This window comes from Pelobates fuscus, chromosome 7 (genome assembly GCF_036172605.1).
Source record: "Pelobates fuscus isolate aPelFus1 chromosome 7, aPelFus1.pri, whole genome shotgun sequence".
Lineage (NCBI taxonomy): Eukaryota > Metazoa > Chordata > Amphibia > Anura > Pelobatidae > Pelobates > Pelobates fuscus.
The window spans coordinates 88,836,071-88,850,185 of NC_086323.1; the positions used below are offsets into that span (position 1 = coordinate 88,836,071).

The 14,115-nt window shown below is 38.5% G+C and overlaps 1 protein-coding gene across 1 annotated transcript in view; it reads left to right on the top strand.

Moving 5' to 3' along the window:
• Window positions 1–2,270: 2,270 nt before the first annotated feature.
• LOC134569173 (calcium-activated chloride channel regulator 1-like) overlaps window positions 2,271–14,115 on the top strand; it is a 35,087-nt gene continuing 23,242 nt past the window's right edge. Inside the window, exons 1-4 of the mRNA XM_063428085.1 lie at window positions 2,271–2,429; window positions 7,284–7,424; window positions 10,504–10,651; window positions 12,406–12,514. Of these exons, the coding sequence (XP_063284155.1) occupies window positions 2,271–2,429; window positions 7,284–7,424; window positions 10,504–10,651; window positions 12,406–12,514 (557 nt within the window). The remainder of the gene's footprint in view (window positions 2,430–7,283; window positions 7,425–10,503; window positions 10,652–12,405; window positions 12,515–14,115) is intronic.

Here is a 14,115-nt window from a genome sequence, read left to right on the forward strand (position 1 = left end):
GTCCATGGTTCGTTATGCATATGTGTTATTTATGTATGTGATAACTAGAGTATGACTAGTTAGATACGTGCACTTGAGAGTGGTTAATAAGGTAAGTTTGAGTAATACTAACTAGCTGTGTTTAAGAGAACATAGCTAATAAAATATAGGACAGTGAATATTTAAGTAGAATATGCATGCGTTACATATATAAGCATGGTGTATATTACACACACATACCAAATATATACATATATACATACTTTCTTTGCCCAGTTTGGTTTAATTAGTCAAACTATGCATGCTAGTAAAAATATTTTAGTACTAGAATAATAGTATATGCTCAGTCTTTATTCTTTACTATAACATGTTTGCCTAAACAACTTCAACCACCATCATCCAAAATAGTACAATTATTAATTTTGATCTATTATTTGGCTGGTGTAAACATTACATAAACATTACAATACAATGTGAAATAAATACATTTTATTGTGACACCAACAGATTTATTTGTAACATTGATTGCCTTTTTCAATCTGAATTTCAATCTGATTGCCTTTTTCAATTTTGAAGGTTACATTCAAGTGCCACTTCTCTTTGATGTATGGAATGCAATTAAAAACTGAAGGTTTATATTTCCTGTTGAATTTTACCAAGGATTTAGTCTAATCCACTGATAGTGAGGAATTTTCTCTGTCAGGAATTTCCTCCTGCCATGGTCTTTTGTATCGATTTGCAACTCTCTGTATTTCTCCTTGTCCCCAAACCAGCTGGTGAGGAGCCCCAATGAACGAGACAAGACAATGCAAGGTTCAAAGTGACTTCTGACATTTAATGGGCTGTGTAACATGTTATATACAGCAGGAAACAGGGGTGGTCTTTACAAGCATTTTAAAGAACAACCCCTAACATCTTAACCTATAGCAAGCTTGCAGGTGTCATGTTCGTGCCTTGCACAAAGCTAAGTTTCACTATTACTACGCACTTAAAATTAATATGCACTTAGAATTAAAGATATTAACTACACAGTTCTAAATCACACATTACTAAGCTGTTATGATCAGAGGGAGAAAGACAGGAAATAAGGCCAACAGAAGAAACACACAGGATATAACACTAACACTTGTTACACAACGTTCTATAGTTGTTGTCTAGGGGTATATTCACTAAGCATTGTATATAGATAAAGTATATTATTTCAAATAGCTGACATGTTCCAAGTTAGCCAATTTTAAACAGACTGAGCAGCCGGTCATCTGTAGCTTGAGCCTTAGGTAAATATAGGCAAAGTGTATTATTCCCAACACCCACATTCAGAGTTTACACTCTTTCTTTCCTGTACAAGGATAAACAGATAGACAGATGGAAGTTTTCGGTACTGGATAGTGTCCTTTTCTTTGTGATACTACTAGAAAAAAACATATTTACAGAAATGAGAAGGACAGACACCATTAGACACTTTTACAATAAATACTATATTGAGCTGTAGTGGTTAGTTATAGTGCCTAGAATTCCTCTTTTAATTTCATAGATATTCATCCCAATCTTCTACTGGAATAATTCAATAACTATAGTAGATGATATAGTATTATTCAATGTCTGGTCTGCACCACCAAATATATATTACATATTAAGTATTGACTTTAAGTAGTAGTAGTTATTATTGAGCTAATATGAAATGAAAATTATTTTACTTAAAATAAAATACGTATATAATTAAAACATATACACATAAAAATCACCAAATTACCTTTCTATCCAGTTATCAATGAAAGAAAATAATATGCAGATCATTTATCAAATATATAAGAAGACATCTCTATTTGTGAAAAATATTTCAATAAGAAGCATTTTTTTTCAAAGCCTGACATTTGGAATCTAATGGGGACACAGAGAGGAATTGCAGTCTTACTAGTGTAAATACAGGATGGGTCAATCTACAGGGGAATCCAAACTGATGATATAGCTCAGTGGTTAGTGTTCCAACCACAGTATTTAAGGGTCATGGGTGAGACACTTGATAAGGTTGGTTAAAAGTGTAATAATGTCTAAGCAAAAGGAACATCTAAAAAATAGTTATTATAACTACATTATACTTTTACTATATCCTTTGATAGTATTCATTTACTTTTCAAGTTAAACATTACAGTTTATTTACTGTACATGATGTTTTATCTGAAGCTTAGTTGAAGCGGGCCTTATATAAAGTTGTGTTTTGTTCACAGGTTATCTATCTCTCTTTTGGATGATATAAATTTCCAATGAAAACCCACTTCAAGTCAGTGACAATGAAAACTTTAAAGATATTTGCTTTTATTTGTATGTTCCACCTTGTGCATCCAATGAAGGAATCAATGGTGAAGTTGAAAGATAATGGATATGAAGACATTGTCATTGCAATAAGTCCCAATATACATGAGAACCTACAGATTATTGAAAGGATTAAAGTGAGTTATTTTTTTTTTTTTTTTTTTTAATTCTTTATTTTTGAAGCGCAATGCCAGATACAGTGTGCAATTATGACAGTTAACAGTTTACAGGAGTTGATGCAATGACATAGTGGTAAAGAGGATTTGTTGCGCTTTTTTTTTTTTTTTTTTTTAAACATAAGAAATAAACAGGTTTATCTGGGAACCCAACATGTCATCTAGACAAGGTTTAGTCTATGCAAGGTAGCGTTCCTATAATATGGTTAACTAGGGTTGCGTACAATTAGTTTACATACAAATGAAATAAAGGAACACAATCCAAGTTGGAAAACACGTTATGGCATTGGATAAACTAGCTGTGAGCCTAGAAATGAAACAGATTATGCATGTGTTAACTAGACTACTTGCTGGTAGCATCTATGAATCATAGCTTTTTTAGGGACTACGAGTAGATAGTGGGTCGATTAGTAGATTATGAGAAGGTAGTGTAAATCATCCAGCCTATATTGTTACAGGTGGGCATTATGCACAATTTTAATTTTTATGATACACTATGATAGATTATCTCACCCTGTAAATCTACGTAATAGGGTAAAGGATACGCTCAGTGCCTTAAAGCCAAGAAGTAATGCAGGTTGACCCTCGCTGGATACAAACTAATAACGAGTAACACATTCGTTTAACTTTGATAACAGGCAGAGTATCACATTTGCTGTGTTTTGTTAGGGATTAAACATACCGCTACAGAACCTGATGTGAGGCGGTCCTGTGTGTGTTTGACATGTAGCTAGCCCGTAACGTTCACTGGTAGATTAATAAAAAATAAGAACAATAATACACATAGATAAGTAATATAAAGTGAAGTCTAAATTGGACGTAGTGTGCATATTCGCTGATCTATTGACATCATAGATTATACATGTGTAAATATTCAAGTGAGTACCTCAGGCTAGTGCTAAAAACTGACTGCAACTTTAAACTACTGGTTATAGTAACTCACACGTTGATCGGTTCTAAGCTGAAGCATTAGGATCTATAAAACACATTAAATGCAGGCTGAGTGATAATATCTACAGAAATACAGCAGTGCTCTTGTGGTGTACAGGCTTTAGATGTGGAGCATACAGTGGGATAGGAACAGAAGGATATTGGGAAGAGGAGAAAGAAGAGAACAGAGGAATGCAAAAAGGAGACACCTGGTCAACTTATGGTAACAGGGCAAACTGGGTGTTCATGTTATAGTGTCTGGTCTTCTCCAGCGCTCGGGCAGAATTGTGGCTATAGTCCACTGTGTAGTCCTGAGTCAACCGACGCCAGCTCTGCACTTGGTATGCGTGTTGGCCTCTCGAGCCTCGCGGCTGGATCGGTGGTGCAATTTGTGTGGGTCCAGTAAGTCGCCAGGCACAGCCTTAACCCTGCAACACGGAGGGGCTGCCCCCGGTACCTTCGATGCTGTAAAAGTCCCACTGTTAGCCAGCCGTGGTGTCCTCCTGTGTGTCGTCCTGCGTGGTTTGGGCTGAGTGCCACTGGGCTGTGAGTGTTCCCTCTGGTTCTTTTCCCGCTGTCGCAGTGTCCCAGCCTCAGCCAAATGGCAGCGGGGGGATGTCGCTGCTTTGGTGCGTTTCTTAATGTGTAGTCTTGGGGCCTCTCCGCCTGTGAGCTTGGTGGCTGGATGTCCCGGTGCCGTCGTCTGGCCTCCCCTCCACTTGAGGACATGTGCACCCACCAGGGCTGTCCCATGTTTCGCGGCCGGAGGATTTGCTTTGCGACGTTGCCGGCCTGAGGTCTCGCCTGTTGGCGGTAGTTGAGCGCTCGGTGGCCGCTGTCGTGGAGTGCCATATGTCGGCCTATGCGTGATGGGAGCCTGTAACACCTGGTTCAGCTTTGCCCAGAAGTCCGCAAAAGCCTTATCAATCCCGGTCGCTGGTGAGTTTTGGATTGCAGTTGTATTATGCGTTGCACACGTGGCGCCCGCCATGTTGAATATGTCGTTGTGTTTCCCGCTTGTAGAGGCCACCTCGAGGCGAGGCTGATCACCGCTGGGTTGCCTCTGGGACCGGGATATCCCCCGCCGGTCCATAGGGGGGGGGTTACGGGGCCCTGGGTGGTGTCGTCCGCTGCTTTCTAGGAGATCCCCAATGCGATTTCGGCCGCTTCTCCTTGGTTCATCAGGCCGCAGGGCAGACATCTTACTCTCCGGGGTACCGGTCGCTTAGGATTCAGAATGTCTGCAGAAGCTAGGCCCCTTTACCGTTTGTGGGGTAAGCTGCCTTATTGCTTAGTTTTCCGTTCGATTTTGGGCTGAAATCTACAGTTTATTGCTTAAAATGCAGGAGCTCCTGCGAGACACGTCTGCCCGGCATGGCAGTCAGGCCCCGCCCCCTAAAGTGAGTTATTTTATGTTGGTTCTTTCCTTTTGGTTATAATTGTACAATTTAGATATATTTTAATTAAAATCAAAATGAAAAAATGGAATTACAATGTACAATGACAAACAACGTATTATACTCTCACAGTGTCCTGGTTGCAATACAGGGAGTCAAGCATAAATATAAACATATAGTCCAAAAAGCAGATCTAATAAAACCCTCAAGAATCACTTTAAAATAATATGTGTCACAGCTAAAGTAAGAGGACCCAAAACACACAGACCCTAATCTGCTAAAGGAGAGGTATAATGTATTACCGGGCCTTATAATGGCTGGATTTAAAGAGTAGTCAGGAAGAAAGCCAAGGTCAAACATAGGAGGATACAGCATAAACGGTAAGACAAGTCAAGATCAGAAACACAGAAAGCGAAGAAACGATAAACAAGTCAAAGTCGGTAACAAGGAATCCAAATACAATATAAAACCCACTCTTGGGTCAACATGAACCACAACAGGGCAACTTGCTGCTGAACTTGCTGCTTATAAAGCCAGGGAACCGATCCCATTGGTTTGCAAAGGCAAAAGCCAAATTCGTGAGTTTCAGTTTGTGCGAACCAATCGGTTCAGCACTTTGAGTCACGCCGTTTTGACGTCAGCATGACTCCATAAAAATAGACGAGCAAGCAGAGCGTGCAGCGTCTGACCAGCTACCGGATTGGGGAGTTCTGGAATGGGTAAGTATGACAACATGCTGTTTAGTGTGTAAACTTTGATAATTTAGTGTGAGGATACTGTGATAATCAGTGTGCTGTTGAGATTGTTGATAGAAATTCTGGAATTGATTAATGGATGCTAGATAATAAGTTGCAGAGTAATATGAACAAGGGATATCCCTACAGACAATACTGAAGAATATTCTAATGAAGAAATTGTACTTTTCATTTGAGTTCTATTAAGCTGATACACATGAAAGAACCTAAACATCTGTTCTGCGTAAACTAGCAAAGACGAGGAATGAAAGCACATTATACAATAATAATCAACAATTAATTCATCATAAGTCACACTCATTTAGGGGTTCAGATCAAAGAACCAATCGCAACTACAAAAAAATGTTCAATTACCATGCTTTCTCTCCAGGCAAGTGCATCCAAAACCTAAATGTGCTAAAGAACTGATTCTGATATCACTAGTCAATTTCTCCGTTACATGATATCTGACCATTTACTAGGAGTAAAGGGTTGAGTGAATTTAGGTAATACACTTATTTTGTAGTATTATATTTGCTGGTAGCTCCATCTTGCCAACATTCTCTGGGTGTGCATGCATATTCATCCATTGTTTCTATATTGCCATACAAGCACTTCTGCTTTTGGGCATTTGTCTAAACGTCTTTACACACAAACAGCACTGTACACATGCATTATGGGTTTGTCACTAAATGTATAACAATAAACACAATCAATACATCCTGTAGTGAGCACACAATGCAGATTATTCTATACAGCAGCAAAGTTGATGTGGTACACAAGGACTTGGCAAAAATTTGTAATTCAATAAGGACTTGGCAAATATTTGTAATTCAGTGGATGGGATGAATGTGATTAGGTGGGTGGCAGTGAATAACTGTATGGAGGTATGTGACAAGTTGTGACTGGGTGACTGTGAGTGGGTGACAGTATGTAACAGGCAGGGGGTATATAATAGGGCAGTGTTTCCCAACCCAGTCCTCAAAGCACACCTAAGTGTCTAAGGTGTTTTTTCTTTTTTTTTCTAAAAACACCTTAGACAAAACTGGGTAATCCTTAAATCCTGGACTGGTAGGTGTGCCTTGAGGACTGGGTTGGGAAACACTGTATTAGGGTATTAAACAAGTGAATGCAACTACATATATGCTGATGAGAGAGACAGGGTGGGTTTGTATTGCAGCCATGCATGCCGTTAACACGCTATTTTGGTGGCCAGCTGTACACACTGGTGTTGCCAACAACGTTCAAACCTATGATTTCAAATGGGAGGTTCCTGGGTGCACTGCATCCAATGCACCCTCTTAGGTTATTCCTGTATTTTATTTGTAGAAATATATAATAAAATAAAATTAAGTGGTGGCTGTCGTGTTTGACTCATATTTTTGGAAAGGGGATTTGTCACTATAAAATTCTTGATCTAAAGAAATCAGAACAGAGATTATCACTTATACATAGAGAGGTTTACATACCTCTCATAAGTTGTTTTGCAGTACAGACAATTTTAAATAACTGCAGTTTTCTAATGTTCCCTGTGGGCTCTTAATACTACTTCACAGAAATTTATAGACATTTTGATTATATCTAAATTAAAGCTTAACATAACACTTTTGGTCAGGAACATAACTCCATAGCTCATTTTACATTGTTTACTCCTGAGATATAAGTGTGTATGCAAGAACCCTTAAACATTTAATTTTTTTCTCTGGGGACAGTTTTTAAATATTCTTTTTTGTTTGTTTGTTTGTTTTTTTTAGAGTATGTTAAGCGATGCCTCTACTTACATGCTTCACAGTACAAAAAATAGAGTTTTTATTAGGAAAGTGAAGATTGTAATTCCCAAAACTTGGTCAACAAACAGCCAGTATGGACGGCCAAAAACTGAATCATTTGATGGGGTAAGTAATATTATTTTACTAAACTATTAAATATCAAAAGATTTGCTTGCAATCACAAAATAAAATAATTAGAAAGCTTTCCCTCAAATGCTAGTAATGTCTCATAAGTTAGTTGTGCAGGGAGGGGCCTTTTGAAATCAGGCAAATGCACAACAAATGTTGGATTCTTGGGTTCTCAGATGATGTGGTTCTACGTATCATATTTAATTCAAAAGTGAATAACAAATGTTTGATTCCCAGATGATGTGGTTTTGTGGATCATATATAATTCAATATATTTAATTTTTATGTTTGGATGGAGTTATGGCAGCAAGAGATTGGTGACTGTATCTGTAGCTCGTCTCATCTATAATGTTTTCTTTAACATTAACATATCACCTAATCCATTCAAACTCGTGATGTAATTGATTATTATAATTATTATTGCCATTTATATAGCACCAACAGATTCCATATCGCTTTACAATAATATGAGAGGGGTATTTCACTATAAATAGGACAATTACAAGAAAACTTACAGGAACAATAGGTTGAAGAGGACCCTGCTCAAATGAGCTTACAGTCGAAAGGATGTGGGGTATAAAACAGATTAGGACAGAAATATCAATCAAATAAGGTGGGAGTGAAGCAGAGCTGGAGGAAAGAGTAGCGTGCTGCCCTTTAGGAGAGAGCAAGCAACAGGTATGTAAGGTAGAGGTTACTCTGGGGGGGCCATAAGCTTTCCTAAAGAGATGGGTTTTAACCCCTTAAGGACCAAACTTCTGGAATAAAAGGGAATCATGACATGTCACACATGTCATGTGTCCTTAAGGGGTTAAGGCACTTCTTAAATGATTGAAGACTAGTGGAGAGTCTGATTGGGGTAGGCAGGCTATTCCATAGGAAGGGAGCCGCCCGTGAGAAGTCCTGCAGGCCCGAGTTGGCTGTACGGATGCGAGCAGCGGACAGGAGAAGGTCACAGGCAAAGCGGAGGGACCAAGAAGGGTCCTGAGTTGATGAGTTGTGATATGAATTCAGCCTGTAATGTGCACTAATAAATAGTATTTATCTTGCAGAGTCACTTTCTCAGTGCAACTACAAGTTTAGCCCCATTATGTAGAAAAAACACTACAGTTGGCTGAATCGGTGATAGTGCCATCCCTCAGGAACTCATTAATAATCTGACAGTTAACTGGGTCCGACAGGCATAGGTACTTAAAAGTAGTTTTGGTGTATAGATCATGTCCCTGCAGTCTCACTGCTCAAATACGTATCTTTTAGGAATGAAATCACTTTGTTCATGCAGCATTAGTCACACAGCTTTCCTAAACACTTCCTATGTTTACACCTTCTTTGTTGCAAATTCTGTTTAATTTACAAGTTCTTATCTTCTGCTCTGTTAATAGCTTGATAGACCCTGCATGAGCCTACTGTATATAACTGAAGTTCAAATAACAGAGCAGGAAATAAACACTTTTAACCCCTTAAGGACGCATGACATGTGTGACATGTCATGATTCCCTTTTATTCCAGAAGTTTGGTCCTTAAGGGGTTAAAATAAGTTACATCTGAAAATTAATCATTGTTTTTTTTTATGCTGGCTGTGTCAATCACAACCATGGGAGGTGTGGCTAGAGCTGCATGAACAGAAACAAAAGTAACCCCTAAATGGCAGTGAATTGAGCGGTGAAATGTCATAGGCATGATCTATACACAACAACTGCTTCATTAAGCTAAAGTTGTTTTGGTGACTATAGTATCCCTTTAAGGTCTTCTAGATATTGTTATAGTGCATTTTTTTCCATTTCACTTTAGCGATACCAATGTTCTGGACTAACTTAATTGGCGGCAATGTCAAGTAATGCTCTCAGCCAATATATTATATCCAAATATGGATAAAATTGTTATTGTGAAAGAAGATTGGGAACTTCCACTTAAAGGATCACTATAGGGTCAGGAACACAAACATGCATACCTGACCCTATAGTGTTAAAACAACCATCTAGCCCCCCTGGGCCCCTCATGCCTCCATAAATATAGCAAAATCTTACTGTATTTAAGCCTGAAGCTGTAGATCTGCATGCTGTTTGTCTTAGAAAAACAAGCAGTCTGCTGACATCATCAGAAGTGGTAGCCTGATCCAATCACAGTCCTTCCCCATAGGATTGGCTGAGACTAACAAAGAGGCAGATCAGGGGCAGAGCCATCATGATTCAAACACAGTCCTGGCCAATCAGCATCTCCTCATAGAGATTAATTGAATCAATGAATCTCTTTGAGGAAAATTCAGTGTCTGCATGCAGAAGTAGGAGATACTGAATGTTTGGATGCATTTTAGGCAGTCATGACCCAGGAAGGATCTCTAACAGCTATCTGAGGAGTGGCCAGTGAAGTTATCTAGGCTGTAATGTAAACACTGCATTTTCTCTGAAAAGACAGTGTTTACAGCAAAAAGCCTGAAGGTAATGATTCTACTCACAGAACAAATTAAATACGCTGTAGTTGTTCTTGTGACTATAGTGTCCCTTTAACCCCTTAAGGACACATGACGTGTGTGACACGTCATGATTCCATTTTATTCCAGAAGTTTGGTCCTTAAGGGGTTAAGCGATATGCAGAAGACTGGAAGTACAGAGGATGTCCATGTTAAACCATTTGAAAACAGTCTGAAGAGTTACTGTGGAAAAACAAAAGGAGATATTGAAAGCATAACAACTACAGAAGACTGTTGTGGTTATGGTACTTTGACTACACCTACAATGTGCTTGAACTGTGTTTCATGTTTGTCTTGCTATATGAGTGTTTAATTTTTTTTTTTAAATTTAAGTTGGCTTTAGTTTTGCTGGCATGTTGTCCCAAAATACAAAAGAGTAATACCAAATGTACTGCACTCTGTGTTAGATTTGCTAAGTTTAGCGTTTTAGAGTTAGATTTAGGAATGGGAACTTATAGATATTATTGGATATAAATCTAGATATCAAATGTTGATTAATGATAATTCTAACATTCTCTCATTGCTTTGTGCATTTTCAGTATGCAATACTTGTACTAATCTACAATCTTTCTTTTGCTTACTACATTGATCTCTTGATTCTCTTAGGCGGATGTTATCATTGCTGATCCATTTTACCAAGGAGATGAACCATATACTCTGCAATATGGTGGTTGTGGTGAAAAGGGGAAATACATCCATTTCACTCCCAATTTCTTACTAAATGATACACTGTTACATATATATGGACCTAGAGGTACTGTGAATTACACATTAAATCATTCACAATTATCAAGATGGAACAAACAGATTGTGATACCTGAATACAAGCGTTTTTTTTTTTTTTTTGAAGGGACAATCCAAGCACCATGTTCATTACAACATGTTGGGGTATTTATGGTGTCATAAATGTATGCATGTTGTCCTTCAGTTCTTTGTTAAAGGCACACTCCAGACCCCCAAAGCACTGTGTTAAGAGTATGTCTTCTTTTTTTATTTTGCAAACAGTGAAGATTTCAATAGAAATTGACACTTTTATAAATTAACATGGTTATACCCCATTGGTTTTCATGCAGATAACAGGCCATGTTACTTCCTGGTTTGTTTAGCTCAGTGGAGCTAAACTCAAGAGGTAGCAATTGCCCAGAGAATCTGCCTTTTAAAAATTTCTCATTGAGCTACATTGGGAAGTCTGTGATTGGACAGCCACAGAACGTGTTCACAGGATTAGAAGGGGAGAGCTTGCAAAGGCTGCATACAAGAGAACTGTAGTTTTTCAAGCTGTTATTAGATTTACCCCATGAGAGCATTTCTGGGAAGCTCCCACCCTACCTGAGTAGAAAGCTCTCCCTGGCTGTTCCCACCTCCTATAACCGCCGATCCAGTACTAGCACGATATTTAGCATACCACAACACAAAAATAAAGGAACCTCCTTTTGCTACAGAGCACCACAATATGAAATAACCTCAGGGACTCAAATCTTCATTCAATCTAAAATCTTTTAAGAGATCTAAGGCAATAGAAACATAGAAACATAGAAACATAGATATTTCAAAATACTTTTAATTAGTCTCTGGCCTTATCTTAAGTCTAGGATAGCCTTATGCCTATCCCACGCATGCTTAAACTCCCTCACTGTGTTAACCTCTACCACTTCAGCTGGAAGGCTATACTTCCTGAAATTATTTTTTAAACCTTTGCCCCTCTAATTTAAGACTATGTCCTCTTGTTGTGGAAGTTCTCCTTCTTTTAAATATAGTCTCCGCCTTTACTGTGTTGATTCCCTTTATGTATTTAAATGTTTCTATCATATCCCCCCTGTCTCGTCTTTCATCCAAGCTATACATGTTAAGTCCTCTAACCTTTCCTGGTAAGTTTTATCCTGCAATCCATGAACCAGTTTAGTAGCCCTTCTCTGAACTCTCTCTAAAGTATCAATATCCTTCTGAAGATATGGTCTCCAGTACTACGTACAATACTCCAAGTGAGGTCTCACCAGTGTTTCATACAATGGCATGAGCACTTCCCTCTTTCTACTGCTAATACCTCTCGCTATACAACTAAGCAGTCTGCTAGCATTTCCATCTGCTTTATTACATTGTCTTCCTATACCTCAGCACAGAATGCACCTGTCATGGTTGAATATATTTATTACCTGTTATGTATTAAATTTATATATGTGAGTATATATATATTGTATTTTTTGTAATATTGTATCCTATTGTAACAATGCAATGTTTTGTGGACAAAGACCCAGGACATACTTGAAAATGAGAGAAATCGCAATGTATCCATCCTGGTAAAATATTTTATAAATAAATAAATAAATAAGTCACAGCCATGGGATGTATATCTAGGGCTGCATAAATAAAGTGATTTAACTTCAAAATGTAAAATACAATCTACAAACTTTATATTAAACGGTTACATTTATATTAATCTATGCATCAAATGTTTGTGTATCAAATACATTCTCTTAGTAAATCTAAAATTGGTCCATGTAATTCCAGGAAGACTATTTGTCCATGAATGGGCTCACCTTCGGTGGGGCGTTTTTGACGAATACAACTTCGAACAACCTTACTACCTTTCTACAGAAGGTAAAGTGGAGGCTACAAGGTAGGTTGCTTATCAAAAGGGTTTTATCTGCACTGTATTGCAGCTTTGTTCATTGTGTTTTTTTATCAAAAGAAGAAAAAAGCAATCTTGAAAATTAAAATATATAAAAGGAAAATAAAAAACCCCACATAAGAAAATTATAAGCAGATCTATATTTACTTCCATTATAAACTTCTTTTAATTGTCTTATCAGTATTTGTACAAGAGCAGGTCGTCAGGTTAACAAAACCTGTCACAAAATGGAGAGTTTCTGTGAATAAAATCTTGTACAGTTACATTTGCCCTCTGTTCACAAAAGTCATGGTAATACTGTTGCAAATGTACTTTTCCAACTCTTGAGAAACCAGCAAATATACAGGTGATACTCGAAAAAATAGAATATCGTGCAAAAGTTCATTTATTTCAGTAATGCAACATAAAAGGGGAAATTAATATATGAGATAGACGCATTACATGCAAAGCAAGATAGTTCAAGCTGTGATTTGTCATAAGTGTGATGATTAGGGCTTACAGCTCATGAAAACCCCAAATCCACAATCTCAGTAAATTAGAATATTGTGAAAAGGTGCAATATTCTAGGCTCACAGTGTCCCACTCTAATCAGCTAAATATGCCATAACACCTGCAAAGGGTTTCTGAGCATTTAAATGGTCTCTCAGTCTGGTTCAGTAGGAATCACAATCGTGGGGAAGACTGCTGACCTGACAGTTGTGCAGAAAACAATCTTTGACACCCTCCATAAGGAGGGAAAGCCTCAAAAGGTAATTGTGAAGGAAGTTGGTTGTTCCCAAAGTGCTGTATCAAAGCACATTAATAGAAAGTTATGTGGAAGGGAAAAGTGTGGAAAAGGTACACAAGCAGCAGGGATGATGGCAGCCTGGAGAGGATTATCAGGAAAAGGCCATTTTTTTGGGGATTAGGATTATCAGGAAAAGGTCAAACGTTTTGGGGACTTTCACAAGGAGTGGACTGAGGCTGGAGTCAGTGCATCAAGAGCCACCACACACAGACGGATCCTGGACATGGGCTTCAGATGTCGTATTCCTCTTGTCAAGCCACTCCTGAACAACAAACAACGTCAGAAGCGTCTTACCTGGGCTAAAGAAAAACAGACCTGGTCTGTTGCTAAGTGGTCCAAAGTCCTCTTTTCTGATGAGAGCAACTTTTGCATCTCATTGGGAAACCAAGGACCCAGAGTCTGGAGGAAGAATGGAGAGGCACACACTGCAAGATGCTTGAAGTCCAGTGTGAAGTTTCCACAGTCTGTGTTGATTTGGGGAGCCATGTCATCTGCTGGTGTTGGTCCACTGTGCTTCATTAAGTCCAGTGTCAATGCAGCAGTCTACCAGGAGATTTAGAAGCACTTCATGCTTCCTTCTGCAGACGAGCTTTATGGGGATGCTGACTTAATTTCCCAGCAGGACTTGGCACCTGCCCACACTGCCAAAAGCACCAAAGCCTGGTTCAATGACACTGTGCTTGATTGGCCAGCAAACTTGCCTGACCTGAACCCCATAGAGAATCTATGGGGCATTGCCAAGAGAAAGATGAGAGACATGAGACCGAACAATGCAGAAGAGCTGAGGGCTGCTATTGAAGCA